At 36.3% G+C, this 20,314-nt stretch overlaps 2 protein-coding genes across 8 annotated transcripts; one reads left to right on the top strand and one right to left on the bottom strand.

Annotated features, from left to right (window-relative positions):
* The first annotated feature begins 91 nt into the window (after nt 1–91).
* On the top strand, nt 92–11,699 carry LOC119998985 (solanesyl diphosphate synthase 3, chloroplastic/mitochondrial-like). Of its 6 annotated transcripts, XR_005468325.1 has the most exons (13): nt 3,632–3,989; nt 4,476–4,568; nt 5,075–5,155; nt 5,306–5,377; nt 6,040–6,171; nt 6,326–6,412; nt 7,443–7,514; nt 7,993–8,078; nt 8,391–8,523; nt 9,201–9,290; nt 9,962–10,060; nt 10,653–10,903; nt 11,356–11,699. XR_005468325.1 is itself a non-coding variant. In XM_038846501.1 (12 exons), exons 1-11 carry the CDS (start codon nt 3,846–3,848, stop codon nt 10,036–10,038), a joined length of 1,044 nt encoding a protein of 347 aa, XP_038702429.1. In that variant the 5' UTR covers nt 3,615–3,845; the 3' UTR covers nt 10,039–10,060; nt 10,653–10,791. The 6 variants fall into 6 exon arrangements, 5 of the variants coding, with proteins under 5 accessions (XP_038702420.1, XP_038702429.1, XP_038702412.1 ...); XM_038846501.1 differs by lacking the exon at nt 11,356–11,699 and having other exon boundaries at nt 3,615–3,989; nt 9,201–9,267; nt 10,653–10,791; XM_038846484.1 differs by lacking the exon at nt 11,356–11,699 and having other exon boundaries at nt 3,615–3,989; nt 9,934–10,060; nt 10,653–10,791.
* LOC119998971 lies at nt 11,266–14,688 on the bottom strand. Of its 2 annotated transcripts, none has more exons than XM_038846456.1 (7): nt 14,111–14,688; nt 12,806–13,323; nt 12,650–12,720; nt 12,501–12,554; nt 12,039–12,137; nt 11,769–11,948; nt 11,266–11,638 (listed from the first exon to the last, which is right to left on the bottom strand). In XM_038846456.1, exons 1-7 carry the CDS (start codon nt 14,599–14,601, stop codon nt 11,591–11,593), a joined length of 1,461 nt encoding a protein of 486 aa, XP_038702384.1. In that variant the 5' UTR covers nt 14,602–14,688; the 3' UTR covers nt 11,266–11,590. The 2 variants fall into 2 exon arrangements, with proteins under 2 accessions (XP_038702384.1, XP_038702392.1); XM_038846464.1 differs by having other exon boundaries at nt 11,769–11,945; nt 14,111–14,686.
* Between the last annotated feature and the right edge of the window lie 5,626 nt (nt 14,689–20,314).

Here is a 20,314-nt window from a genome sequence, read left to right as displayed (position 1 = left end):
AAGTGTCATTTTCGGTTTGCTTGTGCTTGTTATTTTTTCAGTGACCATTTATGCCGTTCTTGTTATTTTTTCTGGTGATTAGTAGGTCTTCAATTACAGAGAAGCTTATTCCTGGAATTTGCCTGCCTTGCATGGCATTAGACATCGAATTCATCATCAGAGCAGCCCCCTAGTTGAGGTCAGGTTTACATATCGTTTTATGTTCCGTGCTTCTGTAAATGTGACTATGATTCGCATGAATCAGTTTTTGAGTGTGGCGATAAGGTTTCGTAAACAGTACAATTTATTGAGAATCCATGACTCGTTCTATTAGAATCCATACTTTCCATGCACCTTGTGAGGGAAATATGAACTTGAGATTATGTTGCTCGGACCTGGATATGGGTATAGGGTGCTATTATGCATTGCTGATTTTCCCATTGTTTTGGAGTGGTTTGGAGTATCTGCAGCATACTTATCAGTAATCAAAATCTTGGGGGTGGACTATTTGGGGCAAGGTGAACAAATTGAGCTATTATCTTGTGTGGTGCTTTTTGCATCTTATTGGCATTTTTCCCGACAAGTTTCAGTGACGGAAAAGCTTTTCTTTGGAGAATAGTTACACTCTCATTTCATATAACTTCAATATTTTTAAATGTCCAGCATATATGTTGAGGTAGTTGATTATTGTTTTCAGGAGCAACTTGACCCATTTTCTCTTGTTGCCGATGAATTATCGCTTCTCGCTAACAGGTTACGGTCGATGGTAATTGCTGAGGTATCTATTATTCATTTTATTATATTTTGGCTGAGTTGTGGGATATATGTGACTGTGCTTGAGGGAGTAGTAAATATGCTTTTACTGTCTTGACAAAATGGTCAAACATGATGTGGATTGATCACAGTTGGATTATAATTTTGTTTTTGGTACTTTCAATTAGATTGAATTTGTGTTGTGCCAAAATCAACTTACAGACGAAGCACACAATCGATTGACTAAACCAAATCAAATATTCAAGTAAATAAGAGATATTGAATCAAAGCAAAGTAGTAATAACACAAGAGAAGATTTACGTAATTCGACAATAGCAAAGTAGTAATAACACGAGAAGATTTACGTAATTCGACAATAGCAAAGTAGTAATAACACAAGAGAAGATTTACGCAATTCGACAATAGCATATGTTCACGGGCAGCAGATATCAAAATCCACTATATTGGAGAAGATTACTAAATCAAATATCCCAAACAAATCAAAGATATAAAATCAAAACAAAGCAATAAGAACACAAGAAGATTTACGTAATTCGACAATAATATATGTTCGTGGACAGCAAATATCCAAATCCACTATGTTGGAGAAGATTACTAAATCAAATATCCAAGCAAATCAGAGATATAGAATCAAAACAAAGCAGTAAGAACACGAGAAGATTTACTTAATTCGACAATAGCCCATGTTCACAGGCAGCATATATCCAAATAGTAGAACAAGTAAATGATGAACAAAATCCATCTTATAGGCTTTCTCTCAAGTTCTCATTATTTTCTCATTTTCTCTCTCTAGGTGGTGCTCTCTTTGTTATAATAAGAAAAATCCTTGGAAATTCTTATTTATAACAATCCTAATTTGCGTTAAATCCCGATCACGCTTTAGTGCGGAATTTTCCGCTCGAGTTGTGTGCTTCAGATTCAAGTTTAAATCTCCACCTTAATACTCCCACCGCTTGTTTAACGCATTTGAGAAGATTGAACAAGAAACAGAAAGCATTTGCTGTGTTGTTTAACTAATCGTCATTCTTTAACGGAGCAAGAGATGATCAAACCACTAATACCGGAAAACTATACCAGGGCATTTGGTTAGTGTTTTGAGAGGGGAATGACTTGTTTGATTGATTTTTGAAGGGTGGAATCACAAACTCATTCCACCCTCTATTCTACCTTGTGGAGGATAACCAAGCTCACCAAAATGGTGAGAATGACTATTAATGAGTTTTCAAATAATGTTATTTTCTAATAAAAAAGGATAATATGAAAATTATACTATCAATATTCTCACACTTATGCTCACTCTTTATTTTATACCAACCATGACCATGCTCACCTCATACTCATCTCACACCTATCTCCTCATCTCATACTCACCTCACACACAATTATGAACCAAATGCCCCATATATATATTTAAGTATTAATACATACGCAAATATTGACGATAGTTGTCACTCTACGCCATGGTACTTAGATAATTAACTTCACTCCATCTTGACCAAATTGCTCCGATACCATGTTGTAAATTCACACTTCCATACACACCAACAATATTGTCTGTTTTGGGTTGTCCGGTTCCCGTGGATACATCAGACACGCACAACTTTGTTTCTCCTTAGGCCCAAACAAGTGGGTTAAGCCCAACTCATGTGAATCTAGAAAAAGGCCTTGTTAGTGTTAAGGGTGGGCTTGATCCTTATAAACAAGGAGTTGTTTCCACATCTTACCTATGTGAGACTTAACAGAAAGAGATAAATCAAATCTAACGGTTGCATAAATGATGAGACTCGAGATATTCTGAATTCGATTCTTATAGTGGGCAATATATTTGTGGCAACGTGTTAAATTTTGACCCATATCGAATGTCCAAATGCAAGTTTGTATGATGTCGTTCTTCATTATAAAAAAGAGTATTGATAATGTGTGCCCAAGGGTACTTATTAAGGATTTACCACGGAAAATCATAGTATCTCATGTGAGATGAACCCTCTCTCACATAATTTTTTAAACTTAAAAAAATATATTTTTAAGAGTCCAATACACTTTTTCATTCTTATCTAATGCTTAAGAGCACGCATGATCATTTTCCTATAAAAAAAAGTTGCATTCATGATGAACAAATTCTTAAAGCACGCATCATCATTTTTTTTATAAAAAAAATTGCATTAATGATGAACAAATTCAAAATATGTTAATAATTTTCATTATATATACTCCATCCGTTTCATTTTGGTTGTGCTTCTTTCTATTTTGGGTCGTCCCAAACTAGTGTCACTTTTCTTCATTAATTAATAAATTTATTGTTGTATTATAAAATTACCCTTGTTAGTTGTTACTTTAATTACACTTGTTTTAAAGAAAAAAATATCATTATAAATAATAACAAATTTGGAGTAAGTTGTTATTTTGTATAGTTGAATTGCATTAAATTATATCTCTTAAGAAATTGGATTTTCAAAGGATAACAGACAAATTGAGTATATTTTTTTTTAGTAGTAGTAGATAACAGTAAAACTACGTTAAATAATGCAAAGTTAAATAAAAAATTTAAAAGCGGTTTATGCCTAAAAAAAGGACAATTAAGAGGTTTTTTTTATTTTTTATATAGTTTTGAATTGTTTGACTACTCCTAGCGAACACTGTATTCAGAGCATCCACAGTGATGGACACTCCATACTCCTTATTTGTTTGTGCAACTAGCCAACTATTAAAGTGTAACATTTGGCTTGGTACACAATGAAACATACTTGAAAATTGAAATCACCCTACATCTTCTCTCTTCCCATCTCTTTCTCTCCATCCTGCTCTTAGATGACCTCAAATAATTGGTTATATGGGTCCCATAATTTATATTATTCATCAATGAAGTGGTGCTTCAAAGATGGAGCAGGATAAATTTTAAGAATATTTTTAAGTGTCATTTTCGGTTCATTATGTGGATGCACATGTGAATGTAGTGCTTAATTTACCAACAAAACCACATTTCAACTGCTTGAAATACCTCCCATTCCATTGTGTATGCTCTCAGTCAGTATTCACAAAACTCTCACAGAAGCGTCCTCTGAAGCTCTCTGTGGCCCTCGAGGTCCAGGAAGATGTTAATATCTCGGGGATTTTCAAGGATTTCGAGAAACGGCAGCTTCGTTCGATGCGTTTGGTCTCTTTCTCATCGGCAGGACCCTCTGCACCAATTATTACCTTCCAATGACTCTCATTCAGCCGCCGACTACTCTCGAAAGGTGATTCTACTACTTCGCAACAAGAGAAAGAAGAAGTTGAAATTTCGATTACTAGGAATCTGTGTGTCGTCTAGCTATTCCTGAACCTTTGGAAACTGTTCGTCCTTACCTAATTTGCTAGTTAATTTATTAGGCTTTCATACTAAGGTGTCAGGAAGTAGGATAGTTGATCGGGTGGTTTTGATTAAGTTTGATTTAGAAGCCTGTGTTGGTGTTTGGTGCTCTAGCATCTTTAGCTAGACACCCGTTCGGAACTTGATCACATCTAAGGTTAACGTAACGAAGGTGATTGATTTTATAGCTGGGCGCTCGAATTAGTTTTCAAGTATTGGGCTAAAATTGGGAGAGATTAGAGGCACGTTTTCTGTTTGCTGGACAGCTGGAGTGGTAGACTAAATAGTTTTTTGGGATTTCTGTTTGCTTGTGCTTGTTATTTTTTCAGTAACCGTTTATGCCGTTCTTGTTATTTTTTCTGGTGATTAGTAGGTCTTCAATTACAGAGAAGCTTATTCCTGGAATTTGCCTGCCTTGCATGGCATTAGACATCGAATTCATCATCAGAGCAGCCCCTTAGTTGAGGTCAGGTTTACATATCGTTTAATGTTCTGTGCTTCTGTAAATGTGACTATGATTTGCATGAATCAGTTTTTGAGTGTGGCGATAAGGTTTCGTAAACAGTACAATTTATTGAGAATCCATGACTCGTTCTATTGGAATCCATACTTTCCATGCACCTTGTGAGGGAAATATGAACTTGAGATTATGTTGCTCGGACCTGGATATGGGTATAGGGTGCTATTATGCATTGCTGATTTTCCCATTGTTTTGGAGTGGTTTGGAGTATCTGCAGCATACTTATCAGTAATCAAAATCTTGCGGGTGGACTATTTGGGGCAAGGTGAACAAATTGAGCTATTATCTTGTGTGGTGCTTTTTGCATCTTATTGGCATTTTTCCTGACAAGTTTCAGTGACGGAAAAGTTTTTCTTTGGAGAATAGTTACACTCTCATTTCATATAACTTCAAGATTTTTAAATGTCCACCATATTTCTTTATATGTTGAGGTAGTTGATTATTGTTTTCAGGAGCAACTTGACCCATTTTCTCTTGTTGCCGATGAATTATCGCTTCTCGCTAACAGGTTACGGTTGATGGTAATTGCTGAGGTATCTATTATTCATTTTATTATGTTTTGGCTGAGTTGTGGGATATATGTGACTGTGTGCTTGAGGGAATAGTAAATATGCTTTTACTGTCTTGACAAAAAGGTCAAACATGATGTGGATTGATCACAGTTGGATTATAATTTCTTTCAGGTCCCTACGCTTGCCTCAGCTGCTGAGTACTTCTTCAGGCTGGGGGTGGAAGGAAAGCAGTTTCGTCCAATGGTAGTGACAATGACTGATATATTATTTGTTTTATTTACTCTTTCCTGGAAGCCATTTATTTATGTAGTATGATCATTAAAAATTTTTCTTCGACTAGTGACTACACAGCAAAGTGTGCTCCTTGATGTGAAAGGATAATGTTCTAATATTGCTTATGCTGGCACTCATTTAAATGCATCGTGTTCACAAAATTTAGTTCTTCGCAGTGCTAAGCATTGTGACTGGTTCCTATTATGGGTACATAAGGGTTAAATCATAAATGGCTAGTGCCTTGAGTCAATGCTTGGGTTTGACTGTTTTGAGTGATCGGAGGCTTGTTGCCTTGAGTCCAAGTATTTGAATTATTTGCTGCGCATTCCTCCCTGTCTTGAACCTACTGACTTAATGCTACCCTTATGTCTTTCTAATTTTAAATTTGACATTGGTGAAATATATGTGTTGTGAAGAGTTTAGGACCTTAGCGTACCTAAAGTTATGCATAATTTTCAGTTTGAAATTGTGTATACCATTTATGTTAGTTCCATTCGAATCCATGAAGTCTTTAAAAATTTGGCAACTCACTGCATATCATGGGAGGTGAAAATTCACCATCACAGATATTATTTTTGAAATTAGGTACTATATGTCACATTGTCAGGGAAACCACTTAATTTTGTGCACAGGTTTTACTGTTGATGGCAACAGCTTTGAATGTACCCATACCTGGACCTCCATTTAATGGGGTAGGTAATTCTTTGACAACAGAATTACGTACAAGACAGCAATGTATAGCTGAGATCACTGAAATGATTCATGTAAGTATTCTCACATATTTGTGATTTTTTATTTTGTTTTTCTGCTGCGACTGAATTATTGTTTGATTTAATGCCTTAGACACGTTTTTCTTTCTGTTTTTGTTTCCTCTTCTTGACTAGAATCTACATTGATGCAACTTTCTCTTTGTCATAGGTTGCAAGCCTCCTTCACGATGATGTGTTGGACGATGCAGATACAAGGCGTGGTATTTCTTCATTGAATTGTCTCATGGGTAATAAGGTATTATTCTCCTTGAAGAGAAACTCCTAAATTATTTTCCAATTGATTTATTGGCCTCTCCACTAAATCCATCTTCTGTCATCCTCAAACTCTTGAATAATGGAGACAAAATCATACTATTTGACTCAAACTCTACATTTATTACAATTCTATCTCATAAATCTCAGTTGATCCATGGTAAAGTTCTGACACATCGTACTTGAACTCTACTCTCTCTTTCTTTTTAGATGATTAGGTTTGATAGTTTGAAGTTCTTGGGATGGTTTGACAATATGCTGATTAAGTAGATTAATTGATGGAGAAATGAAAAAGAAGGGTGCCAATATGGAGCATCATCAATAGGTCAAGATGGAGACATGATGATAAAGATATCATGAGAATAGTACACGGATATTTCTCTATTGAACCTCTTGCAGCATTAAAGTTCAACATAGTAGTTCTAGTATTAGATATTGATGGAAAATTGCCTTCTTGTTTGGAGAACAGATGGGCATTATCTGTGATAAGAAGAGCAGATATGTTAAGTGGTCATTTTTTATTTTATTAGAAGCTACTTGAAGCTACAGAAGTAGAGCAAGTTGCTTGGAAGGTTGAGCAGCAATTTTGTTTACATAGTAGTTAAGATATTGAGTGTTTTTTATTGGTGCAGATGTGCTTGTTTTTATACATGATTTGGTATTGCATCAGCAAAACAATCATATTGTTTGGTACTTTGGTAAGATTGTATGAGCTGGTATTGCGTAGGCAAACCAGTCTTGTATTAGAAGTTAGTTTTAATGATGTAATAGGATGAGCAGTTAAGTTAGAATAGAAGTCTCTAGCAGAGTTCTTAGGCGGTTAGCGTTGTCTACTATATAAGGACCTAGCTGGTCCTGTTTTGTACTAGCTGGAAATTCTACGTTTATAAAGCAGCAGTTTTAGCATATTTTCTCCACCAATTATAAGGTCTTAAAACAAGACACCTGATTCTAACTCATAAGAAAGTATCCTAAGATTCTTGTTGATTTTTCTTCCTCCATTTGTTATGCAGTTATCAGTATTAGCAGGGGATTTTCTTCTTTCCCGAGCTTGTGTGACACTTGCTTCTTTGAAAAACACAGAGGTACATTTCAATATGAAAAATTCAGGCATAGATAAATTCTACATACTTTTGACCATTAATTCTTGATTGAGCAATAATATGACACTATTACATGGTGGCTGTGCTTTCTCTAATGTTTTAGAGTTTTAAATTTTCCATGTGGTGATTGAAGAATTGTTTAATTTTAGTCTGAAGCTGAATTGGCCAATTTTCTTGTCGCAATAGAAAATTATGTACTTTTGAAATTGCATTCACAGTTAGTTTGTTTTCTCTGCCTGATCACATGGTAGCTTATAAGTCTACTTTAATGTCATGCCCCAAAACCGGGCTTTGATAGGGAGGGGGAGAGATGGTCTACTTCTTTTAAGCCCTTGAAGTTCCTTGTAACAGTATCTTGATATCTGATGGTTTATATAATCTCTCTTGGTATCGTCATTTATTGATTAAACTTATCCATGGCCACATAACTTATTTCCTGTACCTTCTTGAGTGTCTGTAGGTTGTAACATTATTAGCAACAGCTGTAGAACATCTCGTGGCGGGGGAAACTATGCAAATGACAACAACATCTGAGCAACGTTATAGGTGTGCTGCTATAATGTGTTTGTATGTATGGATAATTTGTTTGTTTCTTGCAGTGTATGCAATGAGAGTATGTAGTTAAGTTACATAGCGTACTTTGGTTTTCATTGAAAGAGCAGTAGTGGCATACTGGCATTCCTAGTACCCACTAACTGCCTTGTTTCTTGCATCTTTTGCCCCTTGGCCCTTGATTTTAGTGAATGATAGTACAAGCACATGTGATTGTACAGTAGTTCATATTCTGATGTTTCGATTCACAGCACTACTTATCTTTTCTGTAGTTAATAATCCGAAAATCATTGTTTATAATTGCAGCATTGATTATTATATGCAAAAGACATACTACAAGACTGCATCACTGATTTCAAATAGCTGCAAGGCGATTGCCCTTCTTGCTGGGCACACAGCAGAAGTTGCAACGACGGCTTTCGAGTATGGAAAAAATCTGGTTTGTAACATTTACTTGATAATTATATTGTAATATATAATAAGCATCAAAATTCTACCCCATTTTATGTTTACAGTCCAGTCGGAAAATCCAGGAGAGGATGGGGAGTGCAGAATGGAGCTGTGTTATAACCAAGCATGTAATAAGAAATTAAGGGGTCAAGGATACTGGAAAAATAACAAGGATACTAGAAATTGAGCTGTGTCATAAAAGGGTGATTGTGAAAATAAGTTGCTCAAAATATCAGTATTGCTTGATTTCTTCCTCTTTTTGGGGAATGCTATTCTGTCCTGCTTAACCTACATTTTTTCATGTCTAAATAGTCTATAGTGGATGACTAGATGGGTTTTGCTCCATGTGTGGTGTATCAAGAATAGCTGGATCTTTCTATCTCATATACTACAATTATTTTCTTATTTTAAAAAAAGCTACAAAACAAGGTTCTTAAGCAATTATATGGCAGATTAAATGAGGTCTTATAGACCTTGTTTTAAAGTATAATGAGCTTAAGTGAATTTCCTCTGTCCCGGGGAGTTTTGAAGTGTTAAAATCTGTTTGCTTTCTGTAAAGTTGTAAATACTTGTGTTTTTAAATGCAATTTTTTTGGAATGCATACGCTTGTTTTGTTTCACCATCTTTCTTATTTTCTTTTCCTTCCCCACCTCTCTCGTTTCCAGGGATTGGCATTTCAGTTGATAGATGATGTACTTGATTTCACGGGCACATCAACTTCTCTCGGAAAAGGTTCTTTGTCTGACATTCGCCATGTAATACATCCATCCTTATTGCATCATCTTTCTTTTAGAAATATTAGTTTAGGACAAATTTTAATGGTATCATTTGCTCAAATCTATTGCTTTGAGCATATGGTAATGTAGAACCACAGACCCTGCCAAAATATTTTTACTTTTCTCTGTCAAAACTCAAAACTACTCTTAACCTGGCCAAGACTATGGGAGTTTTATTTATATTCATGTTCTTTTACTTTTAACTTTTATACAGCCTGTATTGGGCCACAGAGATTTCACTGTAGAAGAAATCTTTCTGTCGTTTTTTTTGCTGTTCTGTTGGGATAAGAAGTCTCTGCTTTGTACTTTTATAAGAAAGTTTCATATTTTATGGTTTTTACTTGATAGCCCAAGGTTAGCATTTTAAACTCCTGTTTTCTGTCTTAGCCAACCAGAGGAGGGTACAATGCACAGATATATTTGCTGCCTGCATCTCTATTCCACACCTTGACCAATACTTATCTCTGAATGTTCCTCAATGAGGATGTTTGGTAACAGAGACACCTTCCTTCGTTCCTGTAACTATTTTATAGAACATGGCCGAACTCACTTTCATAACCTACTTGACCTGTCCATATAACGATGAGCACAAATCAGTTGTTTGTGATAACCATGCGCATAGTATACTTTTTGCTGCCTTGTTTTCTTAGGGTATCATAACGGCTCCGATACTGTTTGCCATGGAAGAGTTTCCTCAATTGAGTGCAGTCGTGGACCACGGCTTTGACAACCCCGAGAATGTTAATATTGTAAGTTTACATATTAAAGTTAGTGCGTGTATGTTTTCCATTGCCTACAAAGTCATCCTAGTCGATTCCTGCAGATAACTTGTTTATCCTTCTGGAATTTTGCTTTTACAAGTATGGTAGTGATGTTTACCCTTATTGAAAAACCATCTTCTGCTTGTTTTTCAGCCACTTCTTTCCTAACCATTCCATTCTTTTTTCCAAAATAATCATACGTTCATCGATTGCGCCATTTTTTTTGATGGAAAGATTGATCCGGTTTGTCCCTATTTGTTTAAAACCTCCTTTTTTTTTGGTATAAGGCTGACTCATGTAGTCAACATTACTGCCATCTAATTTGTTTCTCCTTTAAGTTTATTGACGACGTATTCAAGGTGTTTTAATGTGGTATGCCAATGTGGCTGGTATGTCTTTCGTGTCCTCATATGTCATATTGGATTTTCATGTGCAGGTAATTAAGTTAGGTTTTCCACATGTGACCATTCTTTCTTTTTTTCTTTTTTAAGTTTTGAAATATCAGTCAGATTTTGATCTAGTGACTTTCACCTTTGCCCCTGTTTTTCCATATGAGTTTATCTATATCTGTAACATACAGGCTTTGGAGTATCTAGGGAAGAGTCGGGGAATCCAAATGTCAAGGGAGCTGGCAATGAAGCATGCTAACCTTGCTGCTGAAGCAATTGAATCTCTACCAGTAACCGATGATGAGGATGTCAGAAAATCGAGGCGCGCGCTTGTTGATCTCACAGAAAGAGTAATTATGAGGAACAAATAGCAGAGGCATAAACTCGCATCAACACATCTTTACCAGCTTAAAATAGTTTTTTCGATCATTATTCCTGCAAGGTGCGGGTCAAGTTCCCTCAGTCTTTCATTAATTTTTGTTACACTAGTCGTATTCTTTTTTTGACCTTACCATGTTTTTACTCTAATAAATCTATAAATTTGGATTTGGATTATCGGCTTGCCCCTTGAAGAAGATATAGAGGAATCTGGATATTATCTTTGTGTCTATAATCGAGCAATTAGAATTAAGAGGGCACAGTGATGTGGGGATCTGGATCCCAAACACTTATGGCATGATGAAATGGGTGAGTGTGTGGTTAGGACAGAGGAGTGCCAAAATCAGCAGCCTTGAATTTTGTTCCTTCTTCCCGACCTCACATTCACTTACTGCCCCATATAATAATTGGAGGGCATCTCTTTCGTAGCGGTTATTTAATGCTTTGTTATAAAGAAAACTAGTTACATTAACTTTTTTGGAAAATTGTGTTAACAATGCTGGCTAATTTATGCAGGATCTTGAGATGATATATGGTATGAGACCATTCTTGCGTGGAATGTACTGTAGTCTGATTGTCTAGAGTGAAGGAGATGTAAGCATATCCTGTAAAATTACCCAGCTCTGCATTTCCAGTGACTGCATATGTACATTTCCTTCTGCCTCAACAAACACCTCTAGATTTCCTTTTTGAGTACCCAGATTGCTGTTTGCTAGACAAAATTGAACTCCAGAGAAGCCCCAAGCCTCTGCTAGTAGTTGAAGAAGACATCTTGAGAGATGAATGTAGCCCATGCGTCCTAAACCACATTGCATCAATCAGAATAACTTATTAATACTGAAATTTGAAGATGCTATTTAGTTTTGTTTTTGTTAATCTACGCTTGAGCAATCCGTGAGACGGCGAGGGGGTAAGAACTCAAATATTACCTGAAGGATAGAGAAGGCCTTCTCTGCAACATATTTTTGCTGGAGTGTTGCTCCTCTCTGTTGCAGTTTGTCTGGGTGAAGACACAGCCTTGCTCTTTGATAGGCCTTCTTCACATTTGAGCTTTCTGTAAGGCTTGTTAAAGTGATCGGATACCATCCGCTGCTCGGCCATAGAATCTGCTACCATTCCAAACCAAATATAAGACCATTCATTAGCATTCCATCATTAATGTTTTAGACAACATACATTAGTTCTATTAGATTTCTTACATGATGTAGTGTTGAAAGTAGCGACTGTATATTGATTTCCTTGCCAGCTGACCACAACCTTACATCTTCATTAAGTAAATCCATTTCCATCTGTAGTTGCTGTAAATGTATACAAAAGTTCAAAATAATTAACCCTAAAAATAGGGGAAAGGGAAACAGAAAAACATAGGTGAAGTATAGTAATCAATCAATCTAGCATCTACTTGTCTTTTTATGTATAATTGCTTCTTAGTAAGTATAGTAAAGCTAACAATCACTTGATAACTAAAAGTTATTCTGAAAATTTTCCATCACACTTCTGATAATTGAGATTGCTTTAGGGGACATGATGTAAATTGCTGGAATGTACGGCTGTCCTACATGATTTGGCTATATACTAAAGCTTCCTACATTTGCATAGCAACACATCTATGTTTCAAACAGAGATTTGAAACATGTGAACTCAAATGAGGATCTTCTTACATCTTTTTCTGATTGTTCTTTTTCTTCGTCGGTTGTCCATTTCTTTTGTTCTTCCTGCATAAATTCCAACAGAAATAGTAAACCTACTGCCTAAATTGAAATTGAATCTGCAAGTCACCATAAACAGCTTTCAGGAAATAGTAAATTACCATTGAAGAGTGCAACATTTCATGTCCATTCATTTCTTGGTCTAAAAATTCATTTCTTGGTCCATTCATTTCTGCAGTATTTTAAGAAATATCATTTCTGATAATCTATGATTAGGAGTAATTTGTCATCAAATCATATGGGAGTTACTGCATTACCTCCTAGTTCAGTTGATTGATCTTTTTCTTCTTGTCTTTCAGTACTTTGTCTTTGAAATCTTTCCTTGGCCCAGGCAATCGCTTCGTCGACAGATACTGCCTCTCCCGTCGTCTCTTTATGGTCAGAATTAATCTCTATCACATAAGAACTCATAACTTCATCTTCCTCTTGATCCATTTCCTGCTCTGGCATTGTACTATTATTGTAACACACTCCTGTAGCCTCTGTTTCTTGACAGAGTGAAGAGACGGGTGATGCAGGGGAGTTGAGTTCTACATCATCCCCAGATACTTTGAAGCTTCCATACGAATTGGGTTCGATACTAATGGTTTCGGGTGAAGAGTTCCTTCGCGAAAACCCATAATAGGAACTCTTAAAGTTGTTGGATTCACTCTCCATGTACTGGTTTTCCATGGGTGAAGGAGGGTTGCATTGAAAAACTGGAGTTGCTTGTTTGTTTGGTTTCTCCTCTGACATCTTTGTTGCTGCGTTCCATCCACCGGGGACATTTATAGGCCTGAGCCACACAGAAAAAAAGACATCAACCAAGTTCCACAATCAGTAAATTGACTAAATTCAGTAACAATTCAACTGCAAAGAAAATAATACATGAGTTCGACAAAGAAACTGAAGTGTATTTTCACAGGGTAATGAAATTCCTTGCAAATGTAAGAGGTCACAAGTTCAACTCTCACGTCTGTCTCAGGCCCCCAGTAGGTTCAACATTATTTTATTGCATGGTCTTTCTACACACGGGTTTTGATCTATATGTGTTGTCAGCATGGAAGATGTTGGGTTGGCGACCCGAGTTTAGATTGATCTAACTATCCGGTGGGTATGTTGGATTGGGAGTTCTCGGTTACCAAAAAGATAATGAAAGATAGGATATAATTTGGTTCAGTTAGACCAATTGGATTCTTCAATTTGTATAGAAAAGCTACGGATTCTACAAGATTTCTTTAAGCAATCTAATTTAGATCACATAAAACACAAAATTTTAAAAATAAAAAAGGCATTTTCTAGAAACAGAAAATGAAAAACAGAAACAGAAAATGAAAATACAGAAATTAAACCAGACGAACTCTTTAATTTCTGGTATTTGTTTTAAGAAGTTTTTTCATAGAATATAATGAAAACTTCCATTTTCCCTAATTTCTAAAATTTTGATTTTCCTGATATAAAATTATAAATAAAGCCGAAGTAAAATAAACAAAATAAAAGGGGCATGAAGGTCAAAGCAGCAGAAAAGAAAATTTGAAACAGTTAATTCGTTTGAACAGTCGGATCTGAATCCAACACTGTACCTGAGCTTTGAAGCAAAAGAATTCAATGCCACGTCATCTCCAAGTACAGGCCGGAGAGGGCTCAGCTCTTCCGAGCTCAACACCGATGACGAGTTCGACTTTGACTTCGCCTTCGAGTCCGACCGGGACCGCTCCCTGGACCTCATCTGGTCATCGTCCCACCGGAAAACGTCTCCATAGAATCCCTCGTTCCTCGACGGGATTCTGAACGCCGGCAAGCTCCGTCCGCTTTTGCTACTCTTCGAATCCGACTCCGGAGGCCGAAAAACATCCTCGTAGAACGATTTCCCGGAAGACGAAGATGTTGATTTGGCGCAAAAATCTCCGGAGAACTTGCGGGTCAGCACGGTCCGGGGAGGCCCTCCGAACACGTCGGAGAAGTCGTCTGCATCGAGAACTGTTTCGGTGACAGACCGCCTTGAAGCTTCCTCCGTTGAGCGCCTACGAGGAAGGTCCGGCATTCCCATTCTCATTCGCCACGACTCGTCCATGAAACTCAATTTCGCCCAAAGCTACGTCGTACAGGGGAAAATTCACACTCGCTTGCTTGCTAAACACACTTCTGTATATGTGTCTGGCTCGTCATATATAAAGAGAAAAAAAAGAAAAGGACCTTTTATGAAAAAAAAATTGGTTGGTTTATATTAAAAAAATTAATAATGATATATTTTTTTAAAACGGGAGAGTCTGATCATCAGGATAATACACACCATTCTTATCAGTCTAACTAGACTCGGGTGTATAATTAATGATGATAATTGAATGTGATTACGATGATTAATAAAAAAGAATGATGAAATAGTGAGGTGGCATGCAGCATGCTTACCAGTAAATTATTTTGTTGAGTTCCCCACTCATCCACTCCTAGTGTCACCGTCTAGCTATTTTTTATGATGGCATGACTTTCTTCATTATTGTCTATATATATATATATATATATATATATATATATATATATATATATATATAACTAAAGTGATGAATAATTGAATCGTTCGGTTATTTTTAAAAAAGTTTACATATTTTTTTAAAAAACCGATCGATTGGTTAATTATATTCATGTCAAAAAATCCAACTGTAACAAACCCTTTTCACCCCTACATTATTATTGTATAACTTTCTTCATTTCTAAAATGTTTATTGGATTTGTGGGGTTGGGATTAGGGTTTGATAGGCTAAGTCAGGTTTGCTTTGGGCATGATGATAATAAGCAATATTGTTACGGCAGTCAACAACTCCTCAGTTAAGGAACCCAAAGTTCGAGCCCTCTTTTACAATGAAATGACCTAATTGTTAGTATTATTGAATAAAAAGAAAGGGAATAAACATGATGAGTTCTCCAATTATTGTGGATATTTGTGAAAACACAAGTGGAAAAAAAGGAAGTATTAGCTGTAATGGATGCTGATAAAGGTGAGCAAGAGGCCAGGTTGGGAAAGGAAGCTTGATACCTCAAATGGGGACAATCGATCCAAGCCCTAACTTGATTGTCACCAAAACTTTTCTATGCCACCACCCCCACACAAACGTACTCTTCTTTTTTTTTAAATATCGTTTGGAAATATGTTTTTCATTGGAATCGACTTTGAACATATATATGTCAACTCAATCGATTACCAACCGACTTATCTCTCGTTCAAAATCATCATCATCATTATTCCTCCTCGAATTAAGCAAAGAAAAAACAATCACAAATTATGCCGGGTAAAAGAAAAGGGATTGAAAATGCTGCCAAGTAAAAGAAAAAGGATAGAAAATTATGCCAAAAGATCCCTTTAATGATTATTGATTCCATAATTATAATAATCAAAAACATTAAGGAAAAGATAAGTGCTTTTAGTCTTGAACCAACCAAAATGTTGGATTGCTGCTGCCTCATTTAGGTCCAAAATAAACATAATTAAGCATCTCTACTGCTCATTGTAGTCCGGAAAGGGAGCACATATATATGCTTATTAAAACTAACCATATGCCCTAATCATTTAATATTCTCATACTTAACTATTTCATACTCTAATCCCATGTGTATTCCAGTAGTTGTTATGATGACAAGGGCTCCTACAATATCTTCTACTAGCGTTCTCGACGAGTTCATAATAAGTGACCCCATTTTTTTCATCGGGTCCGAATAGAGATTAAAGACCCGTCAATTTGTAGGAGCCCTTGAATGACTCTATGTACGGCGTGACTTGTTCTTAATAATTATGCGAGGCACCTTTTGTGTACAAAATCATAATACTCAATAGGTCGAGACATGAATCATTTGTAAGGTTAAGCCGGATCATTATAAATTATGGTATCCGAGTAAGAACCTCATAATTTTTTAGCTAACTAGCTATGCAATCTAGTGCACGCCAAGGTCAATATACAAGAATAGGTACTCATCTAAACCTAAAATCTTAGGTCTCTACGTTATTCTCTAATAACATAGTATTGGGACTCTAATCATATGTGTATTCAAGTCACATTTAAGCCTTGAATGCGACGCTAACGCGAACAGTTCCTCGTAAGGTTGAGTCGGATCATTACAAGTTAACAACTTGGAAGAGATTTTTTAACAACAAATCCCATATATAATCCGCCATTAATAAGTCATTTAAGCTTTGTAAATCACCAAGGGATCGATCGGACAACCAAGAACTAGCAATACTAAACCCACACATTTTGATAGTTATTGTTGATTAGCAAATAGAGATAATGTTGGGATAGAAATTGTCCCCAAACGGTCATTTTCATGATTCCATCAGTGACTTGGGTGACAACATTAGTTCTTCGTACCCAACGCTAGTGATACATCAAATGTCAAGAAAATATGGTCTTCCCAACCTATCAAGTGGTTAGGTTATTTGTCAGAGATGACTATTGATCAACTCTCCTTGACTTCCTGCATATAGGAGAAAAACGTAAGTTATAAGGACCCGAGTTTGTTCTTAAGTAATCACTCCGACGCTCAAGTAAGTTGGGGATTTTTTAGTTGGGAGTGTTTGAAACTCTCTCACTACTCTAGCAATCAAGAGTGTAGGGTTCAAGATGATTTACCTTGTGCTAGAGGCCCCAATTTATATGAGTTGTAAGGTTCCAATTTTGGTAAAATTAGATATCTTCCTTCATGATTTTTAGGCAGATTTTGAGTTGGGTGAATCTCATCATGATTAATTTCCTAATTGGAGTCTATCTCCTTTAGGACTCTCAATATCCCTTAGTGTTATGTCACCCAAGATTTTTGAAGTAATATTGCTCAGTTTAGTACCAAGATGTTTTCTGGGCTCATTCACATTGCTCGGGTGTCGTTTGTTTGGTGGTTCGGGATGAGCATGTCCGGTACCACAGTCAGTGTGTCAACTCGACCTCTTTGTGCCACTTGTCCTAACCTCACGCTACGTGTCATCAGAAACCGTCAGATGATGTACTCAACATAGGGCCCATTCTGTTTTTTAATTTCAAAAAAAGATCCAATGACTGCGTTGGAAACTGTCTGTAGCTTTCACTGCAGGGACCCCTGGGGCTTCGATAAACTTGAAAGAGACTTGTTAACAACAAATCCCATATATAATCCGACATTTATAAGTCATTTAATCTTTGTACATCACTAGTGGATCGATCGGACTACCAAGAACTAGCAATACTAAACCCTCAATTTTGATAATTTTCGCTGACTAGCAAGTAGAGATAATGTTGGGATAGACATTGTCCCCAAACGCGCATTCCATGACTCCATCAGCGACTTAACTTAGGTGATAACATTAGTTCTTCGTACCGAACGCTAGTGATACATCAAATGCATGTCAAGAAAATATAGTTTCGTCTTGCTGACGTATTAGGTGGTCGGGTTAGCTATCAAAGGTGATTGTTCAACTGCATGTCCTTGACTTGTTGCATAGGAGAAAACGTGAGCTATAGGGGCCCCGAGTTTGCTCTTAGGGGATTACTCGAACGGTCAAGTTAGTTCGAGATGTTTTTAATACAGAGTGCTCAAAAATCTCTCAAGTCTAGCAATCAAGAGTGTAGGCCGGGTTCAAAATGGTTTAGCTTGCGCTGAAAGTCCCATTTTATATGAGTTGGAGAGTTCTAATTTTGATATATAGAAGTAGATATATTCCTTCTTGATTCTTAGACGGATTTTGGGTAGGGTAAATCTCATCTTGATTAATTCCATAATTGGAGTCTATCACCTTTAGGAATCTCGATTCCCCTTAGTGTTAGGTCACCCGCAATTTTCGAGCTAATGTTGCTCACTTTAGTACCGAGATGTCTTTTGGACTCATGCACACAACTCGGGTGCCGTTTGTTCGGCAGTTCGGGATGAGCATGTCCAATACCTCAATTAGTGTGTCAACTCGGCCTCTTCATGCCACTTTGTCCTAACCTGGTGCTACGTGTCATCATTTGACAGAAATGTTCAATTTATTATAGTCCTAAACTCATATTGATATGATTGATTGAAAGATCTTGCTTCCTCTCAGTATCGGACAGCTATACAAAACACCAAACGAGCTACAATACAATGACCAGGTGTTCGATGAAATTAAGATATTAAGATATATGCAACTACCAGTTATCATAGGACTATTCTTCGCTTTCTTATTGAAAATGATTGATGAATGAACGATTATTTAAAATTGAGTACTCCGCAATAAGCCAAAGACAATCTGACAAAAATAAAATCGCGTTTGGAGGGATTTAGACATGTTAAATTATTGCACTACCATATGCACTGCATCCCAACATTCTGACTGTCACTTTGCTTCAAAAGTTGTGTATGGCGATTGATGAATAGAGAGAGATATTTGTCGATCTTTTATTGGAATTGTGTCAGAGTTTTAATTGGGACATATATATATATATGCTTTGGATATGTGTGTTGTTTTCATGAATTTCATCAGTGAGTTTAGTTGTCGATTTTCACTAGGAGTAATACTCTTGTGATTTTATCGGATGTCTTTGGAGGGACAATTAGAATGTAATGTTCCAACTAAAACAAATCTATCATAAAGGGCTTGTCTGGTTCATAGATTTGTTAATCATCATATAAGCACCATAAATACATATTATGTAAACATCTTGTAAGTTGGAATAAACACTTTTCGAGAGCTTTTGAGTATGTTTGGATTGAGGGATTTGGAGGAAATGTGTAATTTTTTTTAAGATTTTGTTTTACTATAAATACTAGTGTTTCATGAGTGTTTTTTTTTTTTTTTTTTTTTTTTTTTTAGAGAAACAAAGAGTTGTGTGCAGTGAGCATTGAGAGAGAATAAAGAATTTTATTGTCGGGTCTTGCCTGAGTTTCTTGATGAGAGAAAATTCTCAATGTGATTGCGTAAATTTCCTGCATGGTGAAATTTTCTCTTGATTGTCTTTTGACAACACCCGTGTTTTTTTTCTCTTGTTTTAGAGTTTTTCACTTATATTCTTTTATTGAAATTATTGCATTTTTCTATTCAATTTTCTTCATTATCATGTGATATTTCTATTACAGAGGACTGGGGGCAAATTTCCCTAGCAGTCTGCCCTCTAATGTCAACTCATGTACAGGAAGCCAAAGACAATCTGACAAAAAGAAAAATGCTTTTGAAGGGATTTAGACATGTTAAATTATTGCAATACTATATGCACTGCATCCCAACATTTGTGGACTCTCACAATTGTTTCAAACTTTGTGCAGGATGATTGATGAATAGTGATATGTATAGCTTCTTTTGTTGGACATATCTTGTAATCTGATTTTGTAAGAACTAAGAAGATGTACCGGGAACCAAATCTCCTATAGGCAATGGCTGAGCAGGTTACCGAGCTTTACCTCCCTAAATACAACACCTTAACCTCATAAGCGCAACACTGGCCTCTGTCGACACTCAAACAAAAATGGATAAAAAATATTTTTGACAGAAGTTTCATCTCTCAAAAATATTTTTCAGAGAGAACTTCTATGATGATAGAAAAGTCATCCATAAGGTGAGAGATATATATAGAGGCAGCGCAACCCATAGGAAGAATCGAGTTAGAAACTACAATCTAACTCGATTCTACTTATGGTGTGGAGAGTCTCTACACCATAAAAGTTTGGGGCCCTTGAACTCAAATATATAGTCCAACACTCCCCGTCTAGCAAACATATTGCTATCTTTCCAATGTGGGAATTTTGCAAACACACATCACAAACATCTCTTTTGGGTCTTTTGAGCCATTCACACATACACACAATGG

The sequence above is a fragment of the Tripterygium wilfordii genome, chromosome 1 (genome assembly GCF_013401445.1).
Source record: "Tripterygium wilfordii isolate XIE 37 chromosome 1, ASM1340144v1, whole genome shotgun sequence".
NCBI classification, from domain to species: domain Eukaryota; kingdom Viridiplantae; phylum Streptophyta; class Magnoliopsida; order Celastrales; family Celastraceae; genus Tripterygium; species Tripterygium wilfordii.
This window is presented reverse-complemented; position numbering and strand designations above follow the sequence as displayed.